Raw genomic sequence first — 20528 nt, forward strand, 5'->3', positions numbered from 1 at the left:
TCGGAGCAGCCGCTATGCGGTGTCAGTTCTCTGCTCGTTTTTATACTGAGTATCAAAGGGTGTGTGTATCTTTCTTCCGTGCGATGACGTCAGCTGTCGGCTTTATATCTTGGTGCGAACACATGCCACGAAGTGCATACATTAATATCGGCCATTTACGCACACTGCGAAAGCCAGATATTATGCTTATCCGCTGACACAAAGAGGGAGAGGAGGGCTGAAATTCCATTCGAGACTTATTAAGCTACGAAAGAAGGACCTAGACGAGAATATGTACAACACAATACAGAAAATGTCAGTGCCCTAAGCCCGACAAGACGCATCGGTTGATAACTGAAATACATGCCTAGAGCGAACAGGACAATGAACGCAAGATGAATTTTTAAAGCTGCATGTCACGAATAGAGATTTCTCCCCAGTAGCACAAGGTGGCGGGCCCATGCGGGTCCGACATGGGCAATGAGGGCTGGTGGCTGCCCGCAATAAACCCACATGGGCCCGCCGTGGGCGCAGTGCTGGCACAAAACGCTGGGGCTGCCCACTTCATGCCTGAATAGGACCCTCGATGACTAGGCATGGTATTAAACAGACTGGGCAGCCCACCTATAGGCCCTACCGCAGATACAGGCGGGCTAGGATGTGGGCTCTATTACGGTAAAGCGCGGTCAACCCCAAAAGGGGCTGCCCGTACACCACCGTGAGGAAGCCGCAGTGTTTTTGTGTGGGCAAAGAGCTTGTATTGCCGCCTTCAGCCTACATGGGTCCCGCGTAGTAAATACAGGGGCTAAACTATGGGCTTCACAGTGGCGAAGCGGTTCAGGCATGCAGTTTGGGCTGTCTTAGCAACACCGGCGAAGGTCCCGCGTGGGCTGGGCATGGGCACATTTGCCATTCGGACGTCTGCACCGCCTGTAATAATCTAAATCGGGTATGAAAGGGGTAAGAATGGGCTGCGTGCAGTTCGTGTGCATAAATGTGGGGCTACATGACGGTGAAGTGCGGGCACACCCAACAGGGGCTCCCCGTGCAGCCCACTGACGGAGCCAAATGGGCTGTATGTGGGCTAACACCAGTATTCCCGCCTGTAGACTACATGGGTCCTGCATAGAAAATATATGGGCTAGGCATGGACACAATTGCGATTCCAACATCTTCCCCGCCTGTATCGTACGTATCTGGTAGAAAATGCCTAAGCGTGAGCTGCGCAGTAGAAAAAGACGCAGTGTGTGCGGGCGAACGGCTAGTATCCGCCAGCAGCCTTCGTAAATGCTGCGCAGATTACTCTGGGCTTCACAGTGCAGAAATGTCATGCGCCATTAGCGAGTTGCCGGGCAACACCTATCGACAGTCCCACGTACATTAGTTGTACACGGGAGGAGTTGAAATTGTCTCATTTAGTCTGCCTGCATATCCTACACCAGAGGTAAAAGGGTTAAGCGGGCCCAAATAGCAAGACCTTGCACGTTTCACTCTGACGAAGAGCTGCTCTTTGAACGTCGTAATAACAAAAGAACCCGCTTCTGAGTTTTGTTGGTGCTTTTTTTGCGTTGATCGCATTGCATTTTTTTCTGGTGTGCTACGGTCGCCGCGGAGAAAGCTGCCAGCATAAGGTTTCTTCCTTGTTTCAATGCACTTCAATTACGCCAGCACTGCAAGCGCTTTCGTCGTCTCCATGCAACATGTGGCGCATGGAATTCATCACTGGTTGATGGACATAGCGAGTCTCCGGCGACTGCGCCAGAGGCTGCAAAAGGTTTTCTACTGTCGCGTTCATTGCAGCAGCTTTTTTAATGTACGCCAGAAGCAGCCTGTAGTGACGCATCGATCAAGACACAAAATTCTTGGTTTTTATGCAGGCATTCTTTGCGCTTCTTCTTCGACAAGTGATTGCACATTGATAACGCAACTTGGCCAAGCGCCATCGCGAGCGGACCCACCTTTCACCCTATCAGGAAGAGATACTAATCACAAATCGCCGAGAACATTTCTATCGACGAACAAGAAATGATTAACTCAAGGGAGCAGATTGGGGTGTTCCCTAAAGGGCGAGAATTCGGGCTAGCGAAAAGGTACAGTGCTAGAGAGAACAAAATAAAAACATAAATTCCCTTAGAAACATCGCAGGAGTAACCAGTCTTTGCGCAATTTTTTTTTTCAAGATTTTTTCTTTCCTCTACCACCGCCTTCTCTGCTTTCCCTGCGTCGACTGTCAAGAAATAACCTGCTCGACCGCGGTTTTTCTGTCTCCCTTTGTTCCTTCCCCGAGGATTCCTCTGTGTCTGTCTTGTCCCTCCCAGCCCCCTTCCCCGAAATGGCACGGAGGCGCTCACTCTACAACCCACTACCGAACATTTTAAGCCACCCTCCCGACCACACTCCCCGCGAAACTTCCATGAAGTGGAGAGGGGGCTCCGATTCTACTTGTTCACTGTGTCCGGTCGCTGCGTGGTGACGTTATGCAGAAGTGCTCCCCGCCTTTCCTGCGTTTGTTTGGAACAGGTTTCCTTCTCTCCTGCGGTTGGGTTCACTTTTTAGTCCTCGGTCAATTTGTGCTATACAGTTTTTTGTGCCTTTTCTCGTGTGTCTTGATCAATCACGAACGAAGATGACATCGCCTTCCATGCGTATGTCCAGTGCAAGTATAGTGGAACCCTGTCGTCCTTGTCTTAGTGTTGAATAACTTCGCTCCGAAAGACGAGAGTGGTGAACAGTAACATTTACTGACATTTGAGCGGTGGAGGCCGCGGAGGTGAAGGCGGATTTTATGACGGCGACGTCGTGCTGCTAGGACGTAAGTACGCATTTGAAATCACTCTGTTGTCTGAGTACTGCCGCCGTCTCGGTTATATGCTCGGCGTCAACAGAAACTTTCTAGTTGTAGAGTGTCTTTTTTAAACCAGCCAGTTGTAGATTGCACAGCGTAGAGGGCTAAAATACCGAAACATTTTCTCTCAGTTACATACCGAAATTTCTTGTCCTTCATGGTAACAAGACGAAAATTCAGGGGGCACTTTGACTGTCTAAAGTGCGTAGAGGCGAAAGCGTTTTCGCACCACTTACAGTGCTTCTGTGGCACTGGTGGCGTCACATGTAAATGAGTACTAATTACTAAGTGATGACAAATCACTAATTAATGGTTAATTACTGATTAATGTCTGACTACTAATTAACTGCTAATTAAGCTCAAGCTTAAGCTTCGCCTTTAGGAGTGGAACGTGACAGCGTGTTGTAGCGCTGCCAGGGAGTCCACGGAACGCCACCACCCGTTCGGCGCGATGCCTTGCCGTTTCAACGCAACGGTTTTTGAGGAAAGGAAAAGGCGCAGTAAATCTCTGTCATCTCGGTGGACACCTGAACCGCACCGTAGAGGAACGGAGGAAGTGGGAGTGAAAGAAGAAAGACGAAGATGGCCCGTAATGAAGAAAATGGAAATTGTATTTGAGGAAAAAAAATTACGCAGTAACTGTCTCACATATCTCGGTGGACAACCCGTCAAAATTCAGGGGGGGGGTGCACTTTTTTGACCTAAAGTGTGGTCACTGATGTCTGGTTAAGATGTTAAGCTTCGCCTCTAAGAGTGGAACGCGAGAGCGTCTTCCAACGCTGCCAGGGAGTCCATAGAACGCCATCGCCCATTCGGTTCTACGCCTCGCTCGTCGGTAAATTGGTTTTTGAGGAAAGGAAATGTATTTCTCTCTCATATCTCGGTGGACACCTAAACCTCGCCGGAAGGAAAGGGAGGAGGATGGCAGTGAGCGAAGACACCGTATTCACTAGACGTGCCTTTGTTCATTCCAAACCATCGAGCTGGTATGGCGGAGTGGATAGCAAGCTCGTCTCGCACTCCGAAGACCGGGGTTCGATTCCCGAGCTCGACCAATTTCTTGCTAGGTTTTATTTATTTATATGGCCTGACTAGAGAAGATAATTAGGCTAATTGGGTAATTAAGCAATTAACTAAGCTCAGTCCCACTTACTTGGAGCATCACTATATGGTCCCTTCAATTGGTTGCATGGTTACTAGACAAAGTACAATTTGGCCCCATTTGAAATTGGCGCACTGTGACGTCACGACCGTTTCGACGAACTGAAAAGCGTGACATTCTCTGTCGACAACTGCTGCTTACAACAATGAGACATTAAAGGCTTTCGCCTTAAAATTAGTTTTGTTGTGTGTATTCTTTCTTTACACAGGCATATGGTGCATACGTGCGAGTGCAGTCAGCGACGAGCGTCCTGAGGGGGAGCGGCTCGAGGCATCGCATCGCATCGATGCTGCGGAATGTGCCGTAAATAAAGGAGGGACCCAGCAAGCATTCGAATCATTCGAACAACCTGTTTACACACCAACAATGTTACGACACACATTTGCAACGCAATATTGATTCAGATACGAAAGGCGTGAGGTGCATTCACGATACTGAGCATTTCCAATGATCAGGGCCAGGCGTCATGAGACGCCTGGCTTGTCCGAGCCTTCTCTTTCGCGCTGTCTTCTTTTGCACGCATTATCTCTATTTAAGTAATGTGACGTACAACTTCCGCTGCGTGAGATTCTCGGTAGCTCCTTTTCTTCTTTTTTCCTTTTTGTATTTCTTAGCGATTACCAGTCCCCAATCACTTTAGCAATAATAATCGTCGATTACAATCCCAATTATCGATTACCTATCATCAATGCTTATCTAGCTTACAGAGCACGGGATGCTACGCAACTTCTACACATACATCATCAATCCCTATCTAGCTTACAGAGCACGGCATACTACGCCGCTTCTACACATACACGCCATTTGTTCCAGTACAGTGAAGCACTATAACACCCCTTTTCATTCCGTCAATTTTTGGCTTGTAATTACCGTATTAATATTTGTCTGGCTCCGCCGTGGTGGCTCAATGATTACGGCGCTCGGCTGCTGACCCGAAACACGCGGGTTGGATCCCGGCCGCGGCGGCCGAATTTCGTTGAATGCGAAATTCTAGAGGCCCGTGTACTGTGCGATGTCTTTGCACTTTAAAGAACCCCAGGTGGTCGAAATTTCCGAAGCCCTTCACTAAATCGTCCCTCATCGCCTGATTCGATTTGGGGCGTTAAGCTCCCATACACCACACCAAAAATTCAGGGGGCACTTTGACAATCTACAGTGCGTACAGGCGAAAGCGTTTTCCGCACCACTTTCAGTGCTTCTGTGGCTCTGGTGGCGTCACATGTAATTGAGTACTAATTACTAAGTGATGACAAATCACTAATTAATGGTTAATTACTGATTAATGCCTGGATACTAATTAACTCCTAATTAAGCTTAAGCTTAAGCTTCGCCTTTAGGAGTGGAACGCGACAGCGGTGCGGTCTGCGGGGCAGGGACGCGCTTCGGCTCGTGTATGCCTTCGTGACTAGCCGGATCCTCTACGCCGTGCCATATCTCCGCACTACTAAGCAAGGCGAGGCGGGAATAGACGCCATCATCCGCAAGGCAACTAAGCGAGCCCTGGATCTCCCGGTGGCTACCCCTAATGCCAAACTTAAGGCATTCGGGGTGCTAAACTCCTACCAGGAGCTGCGGGAGGCCCACCTCGTGAACCAATACACGCGGCTCATGCAGACGGCCCCTGGGCGCCGCGTGCTAAAGCGCTTACACATCCAACACGACTGCACTCCAGAGGAGGCGGAGCGTATCCAGTACTGTGGCGCCATATTCTCTGGGACTCCCCGCTCCCCCGTAACATGGACACCGACATGCACGAAAACAGGCGACAAGCGCGGGCTCGGGCTCTTGAGAGACAACACGGCTCCCGACCCGGTGTATATTATGTAGACGTAGCAGGGCCATCGCCCGCGGGATTTCACACGGCCGCTGTCGTTCACCAGGAAATGCACGTTGATGGACTCTCTTTTCGAGCCCCGAATTCAATGCGAGCCGAGGAAGTAGCGATAGCGCTTGCTGCCGCCCACGCCAATTCGAGAATCATCATTACGGACTCCCGAAAAGCATGTGATCATTACTTGGCGGGGGAGATCTCCCCGTTGGCTGCTTGTATTCTAAGACGGACTGCCACTGATCCAACACCCAAAAGAATCATTTGGGCTCCTGGCCACCAGGGCTTACGAGGTAATGAGGCCGCTGACGCGGCTGCCCGAGCGCTTATTCACCGGGCTCCTCATCCCAGCTCTTCTGGCTCGGAGACTAACCAGCCGCTGCTGCGATTCAGGGAAATTATAACGCATTATAGCGACATCCACCGTCTTTTCCCGGCCCCTGCAAAGGGGCTGAGTAAGACGGAGGAGCGAACTTTAAGGCGCCTGCAGACAGGTACTCTACTCTGTCCTGCAATCTTAAAGCATTACGATCCAAACACGGATGGGCGATGCCCGCACTGTGGGGAGACCTGTTATATCTTTCACATGGTGTGGGCATGTACTCAAAATCCCCACCTCCCCCCTTCCCCTACCCCTTCCAGAGAGGCATGGGAGACTGCCCTCCTACACTGCTCCTCGCTTGAGTCCCAAAGGGCTCTGGTGAAACGGGCGAGACGGGGCATTGTCATGCGGTGTCCCGGACTAAGGACGCCGACCATGTAGCGGGGCCACTCTGTGGCTCCCAAACCCTATTTCAACAATTAAATGTTTTCACCACCACCACCACCACCACCAGCGTGTTGTAGCGCTGCCAGGGAGTCCACGGAACGCCACCACCCGTTCGGCGCGATGCCTTGCCGTTTCAACGCAACGGTTTTTGAGGAAAGGAAATGGCGCAGTAAATCTCTGTCATCTCGGTCGACACCTGAACCGCACCGTAGAGGAACGGAGGAAGTGTGAGTGAAAGAAGAAAGACGAAGATTGCCCGTAATGAAGAAAATGAAAATTGTATTTGAGGAAAGAAAATTACGCAGTAACTGTCTCACATATCTCGGTGGACACCCGTCAAAATTCAGGGGGGGGGGGTGCATTTTTTTGACCTAAAGTGTGGTCACTGATGTGTGGTTAAGATGTTAAGCTTCGCCTGTAAGAGTGGAACGCGAGAGCGTCTTGCAACGCTGCCAGGGAGTCCATAGAACGCCATCGCCCATTCGGTTCTACGCCTCGCTCGTCGGTAAATTGGTTTTTGAGGAAAGGAAATGTATTCCTGTCTCATATCTCGGTGGACACCTAAACCTCGCCGGAAGGGAGCAGGATGGCAGTGAGCGAAGACACCGTATTCACTAGACGTGCCTTTGTTCATTCCAAACCATCGAGCTGGCATGGCGGAGTGGATAGCATGCTCATCTCGCACTCCGAAGACCGGGGTTCGATTCCCGAGCTCGACCAATTTCTTACTAGGTTTTATTTATTTATATGGCCTGACTAGAGAAGTTAATTAGGCTAATTGGGTAATTAAGCAATTAACTAAGCTCAGTCCCTCTTACTTGAAGCATCACTATATGGTCCCTTCAATTGGTTGCATGGTTACTAGCCAAAGTACAATTGGCCCCGTTTGCAATTGGCGCACTGTGACGTCACGATCGTTTCGACCAAGTGAAAAGCGTGACATTCTCTGTCGACAACTGCTGCTTACAACGATGAGACATTAAAGGCTTTCGCCTTAATATTTTTTTTTTTCATTACTGTCAGAGCAGAACACATTCCAAACACAGGTTACTAAGCCGTACACCCGACCACGAATTCATTGGGTGTCCCTCAAACACGCCTGAAGCAATTACCCTTCGTGGCCTACGGGAATAAAGAACAAACAAAAAACCTTCATGGCATACGCGTGAATTGCCCACCTGGCGCAGTGGGCCTATTTTCTTTTTCTATTTACAGGAATTGGTTTTTTTTTCCGATGGGCGGAGCCGGGATTTCACCTGAACGAGCTCCTTAAGCTGTCGCTTAATACGTGCGACTGTCCAATAGACCTTTCCCGGAATGCATCACAGCTCGTGTTTCTGCTTCGATGGGCAAAAGATAGCGCGCACCGAGGTGTCTCTAACAAGGAGAAATGAGGCGGGGGAGCTATCGTACCAAGGAAAACCGGTTGAGAAGCCAAAGTGGAATGTTTTGCCTGTGGAAGAAGTCCTGACTGGGCTAATTAGAGTAGATTCATTATGGTGGTTTAACAGCGCGAACACACCAAGAAAGACAGAGCACAAACACACCAGCGCTGAATTTAGCGCTGGTGTGTGTCTGTCTCTTTTTTGTTCTATGTGTGTTTGCCCTTGGGCCGAACTTGGGCTAGCCCCCGTGGGCCGGACTTGGGCTAGCCCATGTGGGTCCCCGCTGCAGTGCCGCCTAAGCCCTCCTGGAGGTTCCCTCTGAGAAGCCGAATACTGCCCATATGGGTCCCAGAAAGGACCGAGGATAGCCCCCTTTATCGTTTTTATGCATGCAGACCGTAGGGGTTCCCTGCTGGTACTATGTAGCAAGCTCACTTTGGGTCACGCGCAATGCCGAGTTGCAAGTCCCGCACATATCCCACATCGGGCTCCCATGGGCTGCCCGTGTCGGGCCCACGAGGGCCCGCAATTCCGAGCCCCGTTTGTGCTACTGGGAATGTATGCAACCATGCATTTATGCTGACTGCCCTAATATAGTTCTTTGCAATTGCGGCAGGAAATTTGCTTTTTCTAATTAAATTCGTTTCTGCTTTCTAAAGTTGCTAATATCAGTAGCTTGTTTTTCAGCAATGAATGTTTAGGGTATTGCAACTCTAGCCTTTCCTACGCAATGTTCACTCGTGGTTTTACATTTTTTCTCAATTCTAAAAACACGTCATTAAAAATATGCCTGGAGATTATCTAGGGCTGGTTATTTGCGCCTGTAGATCGCGATTTAACGTCACGCCTTTCGTTGCTGCCCCAGCTGTAATAAAAAAAAACTCTCCTACGAGTCAGGTCGCCCTCCCGAATTAAAACATGGACTGATGAAAGGTGCGCTATATCAATGTGATTGCCGGCATCAAATACTTGATCTAAACCTTACATAGCAACTGTATAGAATTTTTTCTAATTGCTTAAGAACAAGCCGTCCACGGTTTCCAAATGGCAGAAACCTTAGCAGTGCTGGCTTGCATAGTTGCATTACTATTTCCTGTTGATGGCTATAGCCTAGAGAGTGGATAAAAAGCTATAAGTACCTTTTGCCTGCGACACCCGACCAACGAGTATGGATTGCCTGAACACACGTAATTACTCTGCCTTCTTAACAAAATTTGTATCAGGAGAGTCCTAGTGTCTCGATACGTTCTTGCTATGTCGAATAAGCTCTGCTAGGTCATTCTAAACGTGCCGATCCCTGTTGTGAAACAGTGTTGCTGCAGCGCTAAAAAAGTAATAATGATATACAGTCCACTACTGCTTGTTTGGCGATAGCCTGCGAATGCTGGTACATTCCTTTTGTGGAACTTACACTTCACAAAAACACCAAAAGCCTACCTGGTTGCCAATTTACCACAAAATAAATAAATTATTCAAAAATCCCCTGTGTCCCTTGGTTTGTGTGACTGTTGGCTTCTCTCATATTTATAACGAGCCCCTCATTTTCCTTCCCTTGTTTGGCTAACTGTGTAGCGAGGGCCTCGGTTCTGGCAGCGTTGACGCCATAGGAAGCATAAGAGGGTTCTCACACAGCTTCCACCCTCGCCGTTCGATGACGTTCTACGTCACATCAGCGGTAACTCAGGACGTGCTACGTCCGCCGCTTAAGAACAGCGGTGGCGCTGACGAACATTCTCAAGGCTAGGTTATTTTTAAACATATATACCGACGAAAGCAGAAGATTTGACAGCCGTCGCCGTAGCTCAGCGGTAGAGCAGGGGACGCGAAATTCGGAGGTCATGGGTTCAGATCCCACCGGCGGCTTGTGGTTTTTTTTTCTTCTGCTTTTCTAATGAATTAGCTTTAAGCGATAGAATATTCAGGAATATTCTAAATTGATCGACACCACAAAATAAATAATTTCTGTGACTGTTAGCTTCTCTCTCATATGTATGTGTATATATATATATATATATATATATATATATATATATATATATATATATATATATATATATATATATATATATATATATATTTCATTTCATTTTTTATTACCTTAAAGACCCCTCGCGGGGTATTACATAAGGGGTGGGATTAGCAGAAAAGGTACAAGACAAATGCTATTTGTGATCATGAACAAAAAAATGTTGTTTAGATTGCTTGCAAATGATGAAGGACAGGTGATGTCGACGATATGCTGGGGAAGGCCGTTCCAATCTTTAGCTGCACGTGGGAAGAAGGAGGCTGAAAAAGTAACAGTTCGGGCACGTGGGCGAAAAACTTGAAGCGTGAAAAACTTGAAGCGTGAAATATATATATATATATATATATAAATATATATATATATATATATATTTATATATATATATATATATATATATACACATACATACATATATATATATACTTCCTTTTTACCTGTAACTTTCGCAATGCTGAATCATTGGCTTACAGTTTTTGTTTTCTGTTCAGTGCTGCCTTTCATCTGCTGATCCGAGTATTTGAAAGTTTAGAACCTTTTACTTTGTTCCTGTGTTCTTTGCTAAGCATCATGCTCACACAACGCTGTGTGTTATTGTGCGTATTTATTAGGACTGTTCAGCTTATGCCCTTCCTGTTATAAACCCATGTGGGATTTACAGTATGTAGCAATAAAATAAATAAGCAATATTAGAAACCAAAAAACTTTTTTTTTCCTGCTAATGATTGTATAAACTATTCAAGTACTTAAGCCGAACACTACTGTTCCCCAGTCCCTTTATTCACCGGTCTGTGCAGCTGTGCTGCCTCCGCGGCGTATCAGTGGTTAGCGCGCTCGGCTACCGAGCCGGGGAACCTGGCTTCAACCCCGACCGCATCGACCGCGTTTCAATGGAGCTCAAACGCATAGAGGCACCCGTATACTGTGCGATCTGAGTGTTCATAAAGATCTCCAGGTTGGTGAAATTATTCCGGAGCCCTCCACAACGGCACTTTTTCTAACATTCTGCTTCCCCTCCCCCCCCTCCCTGTCTTCCCTCACGGCGGGGTTGATGTTTCCACCGCGAATTACCATAGTGAATGCACGATTTCGTACCATAAAATTAAGTAATGTTAGTGCGCTACAGCGGCTTTGATATGCTAATGTGCTCACACTGCTACGCAAGATATTTACATGTTCCCATTGTTTAGATTTAGATTTGTTTAGATGATGCTATTCTCGAGTATCGTGATTGGCAGAGCAAGGTATATATATTGCCTATTATGTCTAGGAAACGAATGGGCCCAGATTTCCAGTCTGAACCAATCAGAGTCTGGAATAAACACCCTCTTTGCGCACTGACATTATCGGGCGCTCGCCAACCGGCAGCGTCGCTAGTCAGGAGGTCCTATTAGAGAGGTGGAGGAGCTCCGTATTCTGGGCCTTTTCATTCACCAGAGACTCAGACCGGACTCCACTATTGCGAAACTCAAGAGAGTAGGCGAACAGGTGGGGCGCATGATCCGCCGCGTTTCCAACAAGCGGGGTAGTCTGCGGGGCAGGGACGCGCTTCGGCTCGTCTATGCCTTCGTGACTAGCCGGATCCTCTACGCCGTGCCATATCTCCGCACTACTAAGCAAGACGAGGCGCGAATAGACGCCATCATCCGCAAGGCAACTAAGCGAGCCCTGGATCTCCCGGTGGCTACCTCTAATGCCAAACTCAAGGCATTGGGGGTGCTAAACTCCTACCAGGAGCTGCGGGAGGCCCACCTCGTGAACCAATACACGCGGCTCAGGCAGACGGCTCCTGGGCGCCGCCTGCTAAACCACTTACACATCCAACACGACTGCACTCCAGAGGAGGCGGAGCGTACCCAGTACTATGGCGCCATATGCTCTGGGTCTCCCCGCTCCCCCGTAACATGGACACCGACATGCATGAAAACAGACGACAAGCGCGGGCTCGGGCTCTTGAGAGACAACACGGCTCCCGACCCGGTGTATACTATGTAGACGTACCAGGGCCATCGCCCACGGGATTTTACTCGGCCGCTGTCGTTCACCAGGAAATGCACGTTGATGGACTCTCCTTTCGAGCCCCGAATTCAATGCGGGCCGAGGAAGTAGCGATAGCGCTTGCTGCCGCCCACGCAAATTCGAGAATAATCATCACGGACTCCCGAAAAGCATGTGAACATTACTTGGCAGGGCAGATCTCCCCCTTAGCTGCTTGTATTCTACGACGGACTGCCACTGATCCAACAGCCAAACCAATCATTTGGGCTCCTGGCCACCAGGGCTTACGAGGTAATGAGGCCGCTGACGCGGCTGCCCGAGCGCTTACTCACCTGGCTCCTCATCCCAGCTCTTCTGGCTCGGAGACTAACCAGCCGCTGCTGCGATTCAGGGAAATATTAACACATTATAGCGACAACCACCGCCTTTTCCCGGCCCCGACAAAAGGGCTGAGTAAGACGGAGGAGCGAACTTTAAGGCGCCTGCAGACAGGTACTCTACTCTGTCCTGTAATAATAAAACATTACGATACTAACACGGATGGGCGATGCCCACACCGTGGGGAGACCTGTGATATCTTCCACATGGTGTGGGCATGTACTCAAAATCCCCACCTCCCCCCTTACCCTACCCCTTCCAGAGAGGCATGGGAGACTGCCCTCCTCAACTGCTCCTCGCTTGAGTCCCAAAGGGCTCTGGTGAAACGGGCGAGAGACGGGGCCTCGTCATGCGGTGTCCCGGACTAGGGACGCCGACCATGTAGCGGGGTCACTCTGTGGCTCCCAAACTCTTTTTCACAAAATAAAAGTTTTCACCACCACCACCACCTAGCACACACTCCCTGTGTCCCCCGCGGGTACCTCTGGGCGGCATGTAGCCTACTGTAGCAGTTTCGCAGAATTTGGCGGCAATCGTAGAAAGCGGCAGGCATGGGTGCGTCTCTAGAGATTGACTTGATTGAGTTTGAGCCCAGAGTCGCAGCTAAAGACGGGGAAAAGCGCGAGCCAGGGAGCGTACAAGCGATCGCGTAACAGGCTACACTTTGAAACTGACGCTAATAAAAGAGAGCCCGAGCGGCACCAGTAGTGTAACGCGCTGACAGCGGGATTTTATGTCATCACTTGCCTAAGCTGTCTTAAAAACAGCTCTGGCCAAAATGACAGGCGCTGCCTGAAGCGGAGGCTGCAAATGAAAATTTAATTTGGAAGAAAAAACATCTTAAATCAGGACCTGTCAAAAATTCGTTGCAAATAAAAAATCCCAACCAGGCTGCACGTGTACTAAAGAAACAAAATATTTCTTCTGTTTGGTATATCAAGGTTCATCAGCACTATTTCAAGCAAGCCAACAGGTAGGCGACACACGTACTTCTATTTGATCTTGTGAACTATGAAGCAGTAAGTAACTCACTTTCCTTTTCGTTCGGTATTTGTGTTTGAACACGTCCTTTCTTTGAACGTAGCCAAGCGAATTCATTGCTCACTTGAATGAAACAGGGACTCGGTGGAGACACGATGGCCAACTTAAAAGAGAACTAACCGAATCTTTTTGCTCCCAACAGCTCAGAAAGGTAAAGTCAGCCTTCGGTTACCTTTCACGCCAGTGTCGTGATAATCGGCAAGCATCATATCAGGATATTTTTTTCGTTTAGAGAAATGCGAATAGACTGCTACTGCCTGCAGCTGCTGCTTTCGATAAAACAAATTATTGGTGGCCACAACTTTGCTTCCCAATCCACGTTTCGCCTTTCTTCCACGGAGCTGTTTGCATGAACCTCGCTCTGTGGGAGGAGCATAGTGCATAATTTCGCATTAATGATTTTACTCACAAATAGGAACCCTAACATGGCTTGTCGGGTGTACGGGGGTTGAATGATGAAATGTCAAGACTCCAAGGCTGTGTCGTAGAGAGAAAAGCGAGAACATTGCGGAGCGGCTATAGAGAGCAATCACGATAAGATATCCTGCTACATGCAGTTCGCACGCTAGATGTGCATTGGTGTACAGCTTCCAAAGTATCTGTCAGGCAGGCGCCACTCTTTTGAGAAAATAAATTGGCCCAGAAACGGTCTCACGCCTTTGCTAAACACCTAAACTTCGCTCAGAGTTAAGGGAATTAGGAGCAGTGAAATAATGCACCAAAACAGCAGCTGCTGTGGAGGCGTGCAGAATAATTTTGTTCGCATGAGGACTTTTCACCGTTACTGGCCTTAAAAACGCGTAGCCGCCTTTTGTGTTTCGCCTCCATTGCAATGCCTTCGCTACTGCCAGTATCGAACCCTGGTCCTCCGGAACAGTAGCCAAGCACATGCTTGACAATTCTTCGCTTCAAGGCGATTTAGTTGCCTGTTTACGATCATTACTTTGCTATCAGTGTGCTTGTTTGCGTTTGTGCCGTTCCTTTTCAAGTTAATAGTAGTCAATGAGTTAATCGAGTAAAAATCGTGCTGCTTGTATATTATCATTTCTTAACCGCTATAAAAAGTTCTTATGATACCCCGCATGCATATTTAGAGTTAAGCACTATATTTCTGCACCCGCAGCGGTGGCTCAGTGCTAAGGCGGTCGTCTACCGAGCCGGAGTACCCGCGTTCGAACCCAACCGCGGCGGCCGCGTTTCGATGGAGGCGAAACGCAAGAGGCGCCCGTGTGCTGTGCGATGTCAGTGCACGTTAAAGATCTCCAGGTGGTCGAAATTATTCCGGAGACCTCTACTAAGGCTGCTCTTCCTCTCTATCTTCTTTTTTAGGTCGGCGCCGAGATATGTGAGTCAGATACTGCGCCATTTCCTTTCCTCAAAAACCATTTTACCAATTTACCCATTTTATTTTGCAGGTAGACCGCTTACAAGTAAGAAACGTTTGCGGGTGCCCGTTAACATGCATAAACACTTTAGAGACAGGGAAAAAAAAGACCGAGGACATACTATTAGCAGAATAGCAGTATATTTGACGCGACTTTCAACAAGTAACAACACTCAGTGTAGTTCTATTTTTGTGTTGTTAAAGATAACATGGTTGGGACAGATTGGGCATTTCCGACGATCTTCGCTTATCCCAGATTCTCGAACAACTTGTGGATTCCGAGTGATACGGCTCCCGAGATGACGCCTTTGACGATAAGGGGCCAGAAGTACTCAGCGTCTTCACCACTCAGGGCAACTTCCCCATTCGTGAGAATACTCAACACCTCAAGCACTTCTTCTTGCTCTTCCTTGGTCAAGCTTGCATCGCCTCGTAGGAGACGGCCGACGCTCTCCAGACTTTTTCCAGCCTTCAGCATCACTGCAGCTTTATCCTCTGCAGGGAAGGTAAATGTTACGTGCATATTTATTCGTGATTTTATTAAAAGAGCATATTCTTCTGTACAAGCCAATTACTAAGTCTGGAAGCAGATACAGTGCAAAGCTATCACCCGTTCTATGATACCTAAGACAGGGGGCTTAGGTAGTGGTATGGTACATCTGATTTAAGGTGTCCAGGTGTAATACAGAAATATTCGCTGCAGCTTTCTCTCCAAAGAATTAATTAACACTTCTCTTAAACGGGGTAGCCACGTGTTCGGTTTATTAAATGTAATACTTGTAACTGTGGAAACGCAGTATTTTAGAATCGTACGTATATCGAGTAATCAAAACAATGATGTGAAAATAGGCCTAATAATATATGTGCTCAGTTGCAGGAGTGTCCCCAGAAGGTACACTCAGCTCAGCGTTCTTATCTTTCCTCATAATGTGCTTATGCGCCATAAAACCCGATATAACTAACTTTCCTCATAATGTGAAGATGAGGAGGCAAGCAAAATAATAAAATGATGATGATGACGATGACTGCGGCATAATAAAATAGCAGGACACGGCAAGTCTAAGACGGAGCACACAGCTGATGTGAACAAAATTTGGCCCCACATACACGGATTCGTTAGGCGCAGATAATGCTGGCGTACAGTGGTGAGCAGCCTTGACTAGAGCGCTCGGGCGGTGCACTTCCCTGCAAACAAATCCAGATTTTGTGGCAGCCTCTAGGGTCCAGCTGCAACGCTTGCACGGAAGTAGCGCCAGATAGCCTCGTAAACAAATAAACAAAGCAGGCACGAAAACTTTGCCCTGTAATGAGGGGCTGCTCTCTAATTTCGGGTTTTATTACGAAGTGCGCACTGTTCAAGCCCTCTAGACAAGGCTGCTCACCACTGTACTCTGATCGTTGCATATTTTATACTTCAAATTAAAGTTCACCTGTTCTACGCTATAAATTAACTGATACTCCCAAAGGGGACTGCTGTGATACCGACCTTGATTAATAAACCCGGTAAGTTGTTGTTTCTATTTTCGAGTAAAAGAAATGAACACACAAGAAATATGTTTGTATTTGGGCAGGCGCATAAGGCATTCACGAAGATCGCGGTTTAGAATATATTATAAGGATCGTGCAATCTGAACGGTGAGAAAAATATCCGGTTATGTATTTTTAACATCACGAAGATTATCGCTGCCAAGTGAAGGACAAGGAAACACCATGTAGCTGTAAAGTTATCTCCTGAATGAGAAAAACACCTCCTGACCGCTCAAGAATCGATTACTTGATATGCTTTAGTGAACGACATAGTTTCTCCTTTTTTTCCAACGGATTTTCCCCACCTGTGTTGTAAAGTAAGCCACGTTCATATTATTCCAGAGATAACACCAAATCTATTTCTTCTAGCAACTGACAGCTTCCATGAGTGTTTGAGCTATTTGTATATAGGCTACTTTCTTAAAGCAGCACATCTAATGTCGTGAGAATTAAGCATTTTCAAGTGGTAGAAAGCATGCCTGAATTGTGGCCGCCTCAGGCTTATGTGGGGAGCCCTTGTGGGTCCCCTGTGGTGAGCTCATCTGGGAAACAAGCGGGATCTAGAGCTGGTGCCCGGATGGGCCCCGTGTGGACTGCCCTCAGATGACCTGCTATTTTAGCCCCTTTCAGATCCATGTGGCCACGAAATTGCAAGGCACCGTCCCACACGAATTCCTTATGAGAGACTTTTCAGCACAATTTTGATACGCCCAATTTTCGGCCCTGAGGTTCTCAGCTTCTCGCTAAGGTTCTCACTGCGTAAAGCCCACTATAGCGTCCTATATGCCCTCAGTACAAAAAGAAAAGGCTTTTCTGAGAATCATGCAGACCCGCTCGCTTTCCAGCCGCACTACAGCCCTTGGAGGTCCGATAATACATTTGAACGGGCTGCCCTATTTGGGCTAACCCAGATGTTTTCAGCATAACTCCCACAATTACATTGCGTCTGCCGTTAATTAACCCAGAATGGATTCTTGTCGCCTTGATGTAAGAATTGAGGCAAATTTAGAACTAGAGCGTAATACGAGACGCATGTGCAATTCATAGGGAAAAGTCCAATCTGGAATTGCCCACATGTTTCCAAGATGGGCAAATAAGACACTAGAGGGGTTCCCCTATACCCAAACACACAGGCCACACCTATAAGGGGCCCCATATTGTGCGCTACTTGCGTGGTTTTAGTGAAATAATATCAGCGGCAGTGTTCCTTCTAAAGAGTTCTCCTATGTTCTTCTTCTGTCATTAAAGCTAGCTGCGCAGTGTGGTCCGGAAATTCTGTTTATTTAAACCAGAATAATTTCGCTGATACCAAAGTTACTTGTTTTTATACGGGATCTATAGGTAATGCTTGGAATTGTATCGCAAATAGGAGCGTATTGCCAATTAATGCGTTAGGCACGTTAAGGTTTTCTTTTCTTTTTCCCAGTTGAAGACGGTTTATTTGCCAGTGGAATTTTTACGGCTCGTTTCCGACCGAAGCGATTCTCACCTTTCGATAGAACTGGTTTTTGGAGGTCCACTTTCGGGGCTCTGTTGAAAGGAAGGGAAAACAGAATCGTTCCGTTATATATCTTCGAAATACTGTGCATAGAATAGCTGTCAATGGCAATAATAACGACTGTACTTACACTGTAGCTCCATCTTCATCACGCATGAAAGAAATATGAGAAAAAAGGCATTAATAAATTTTTCAGAATTGTAAAACTCTAGAAATGCATAAAAGCCATATTTTCCATCATAGGTGATAAAAGCTTTAAACACAAAATAAATATTGCCACAAGCTTTTGAACTAGCGAGTACTAGATAAAAACCGGATATTTCACTACTCAAAGAGACCTTATTCACAGAGTTGCGGATATTTCCAACCTTTTTCTGCGCAACTACGCAGAAAATGGCACATGATTTAAGCGGTTTTGTCTGAACATGGGCACTTAATGCCAAGCTAATCTCTCTTTCTTATCTGTGTTCACTCATTACAGGTAAGTTCCACATTTTAAATAGTTATTGCTCCAGGCTGAATTCATAAATAAATGCAGCACCAGTGGTGATTCCAAACAGCGTCTAAACCTTTACTCAGTCAGCTGAAGGATCGCCTTCGTAAGGAACATCGCCATTTAAGTGTGACGCAAAGGCCGAAAATATTTCGTCCAATTGCGATCATTACAGACATTTGATTGCGCACAACTATTTTAAATACAGAAGAACTTGTACTTATTTCCACTATCGGGGTATTTGCACGTTTTCTGGCGTTTTGAATCTTCACGTTTGCTTCTGGTTAATTTACTGATACTCATAGGAATAAAATCCGGCTTTGCGCTCGATCAAATATTGCTAACTTATAAAGTAGCAAGCTTCCACTGAAAAGAAAGCCATTCCATAGTAAGCGGTCATTGCGTATAAATGCTAGTTTCATTCTCATAGTAGGTATGACGCATGACTGGTACGGCGAAACGAAAATTTTCCGAATCCCTAAGAACATTTCTGCATACTCACAAGCAACGGCAATGAGAGAGATGAGGGTGAGCCACAGGCAGGTCTTCATGGTGAAGCTAGCTGTATGGACCAACAAATAAGAAATAAATCGTGAGAAGGACACGTGCCGGGTTTAAATTTAAAGAGCTTGCATTTGACATATCTTCACTATGTTAAAGCGTAATTTTTGGTTGGACCTGTTACAAAATCATGACTCAAAGTTCACTGCAAAGAAAAAAAGTTTCCTTGGCTCATTAGTTTCAAGAAATACGTTAAGCATTCACTCTTTTCTCCGTGCATGCCGAATCCCAAGGCAAGGTTTCCTGCTTTTACCATGCTGTAAGATTAACAGAACACGCTTGCAATGTTTCACATGCACCGGAGAAGGTTGACGTTCAAGGTCTCAAGTTTTTCAACATTGGCAGTTTAAACGAATAACTGAAACTCGTGATTCAAAGGAATGTCTGATAACCCAGCAATTTCTAGACAGACTAAAATTTATCGCTAGAGCTTTTCTTTTCTAGAGATACAGTTCAGATTTGAAATGAACATCCACATTCCACTTTCAAAATACAACTAGAAATCAGTACCATTATAAATGCCATCGTATGCTCTCAGCAGAAAAAACAAAAAGTGACTTCTGTTTTCATTACAATTGTCGCAATATTTCTATGTTAATTCCTTTCTCAAGTAATTTCATGTATTCTATCCAATATAAAATGGTAAATGCGGCTCGTGTCTGTTCGGCTGAAAGCTAAAATTGCTTCATCATGGTATATTTTGCGTAGTGATGATTTATCTATCAGTTATTTAATTCTTGTTCTTGGCTGTTTTTTTAACATAGGAAAAAAATATCTTTTAATGCGCACCTTTTGCTTCGTTTCGCATACTTGTCGGATCCTAGAAAACTCGGGGCTGTAAGTCATTTCATCTACAAATCAAATTTATTCAGAATGTCCTCCATTTAGAATGTACCCTGTGTAACTGGAAACAGCTTTTCAAACGTATATATGATATAAGGTCAACTGAGATCTACAAGGCGCGTAGCAGTATACATAAAATACATTCTGGTAATACAAATAAATACCTTCTGAAGCACTAAGCATAGATCTGCTTTAAAATATCGAGAGAAGAAACACAAACGTGTAAAGAGAAATCAACAGGATAATGGTTGCGAATAGCATATAGCTGGCTGGTATGAGGGAAGACTTCAGATTACACAGTAGTGATTCAAACACAAACAGAAATGCAGTTGCCACATGAAAACACTAAGGCAGAAAAAATGGGGCTAATTCGGATGGAACATTTCTCTGCGACGTTTTGTACAAGTTCTTAAAGGGAATAGAGTCCGCTATACTCTAACTACTATCAAAAGTAAAACGTGCTACTCACCAGTGATCTTCGGAGCAGCCGCTATGCGGTGTCAGTTCTCTGCTCGTTTTTATACTGAGTATCAAAGGGTGTGTGTATCTTTCTTCCGTGCGATGACGTCAGCTGTCGGCTTTATATCTTGGTGCGAACACATGCCACGAAGTGCATACATTAATATCGGCCATTTACGCACACTGCGAAAGCCAGATATTATGCTTATCCGCAGACACAAAGAGGGAGAGGAGGGCTGAAATTCCATTCGAGACTTATTAAGTTACGAAAGAAGGAACTAGACGAGAATATGTACAACACAATACAGAAAATGTCAGTGCCCTAAGCCCGACAAGACGCATCGGTTGATAACTG

The 20528-nt window shown here is 46.5% G+C and overlaps 1 protein-coding gene across 1 annotated transcript; it reads right to left on the bottom strand.

Moving 5' to 3' along the window:
• Nucleotides 1-15039: 15039 nt before the first annotated feature.
• LOC149343761 (uncharacterized) lies at nt 15040-18861 on the bottom strand. Its single transcript, XM_089542464.1, has 4 exons — nt 18813-18861; nt 17948-17960; nt 17809-17849; nt 15040-15287 (listed from the first exon to the last, which is right to left on the bottom strand). The coding sequence occupies exons 1-4, from the start codon at nt 18859-18861 to the stop codon at nt 15040-15042; spliced, it is 351 nt and encodes a 116-aa protein (XP_089398590.1).
• Between the last annotated feature and the right edge of the window lie 1667 nt (nt 18862-20528).

Source organism: Amblyomma mixtum, chromosome 5, assembly GCF_055824585.1.
Source record: "Amblyomma mixtum isolate Tamu chromosome 5, ASM5582458v1, whole genome shotgun sequence".
NCBI lineage: Eukaryota > Metazoa > Arthropoda > Arachnida > Ixodida > Ixodidae > Amblyomma > Amblyomma mixtum.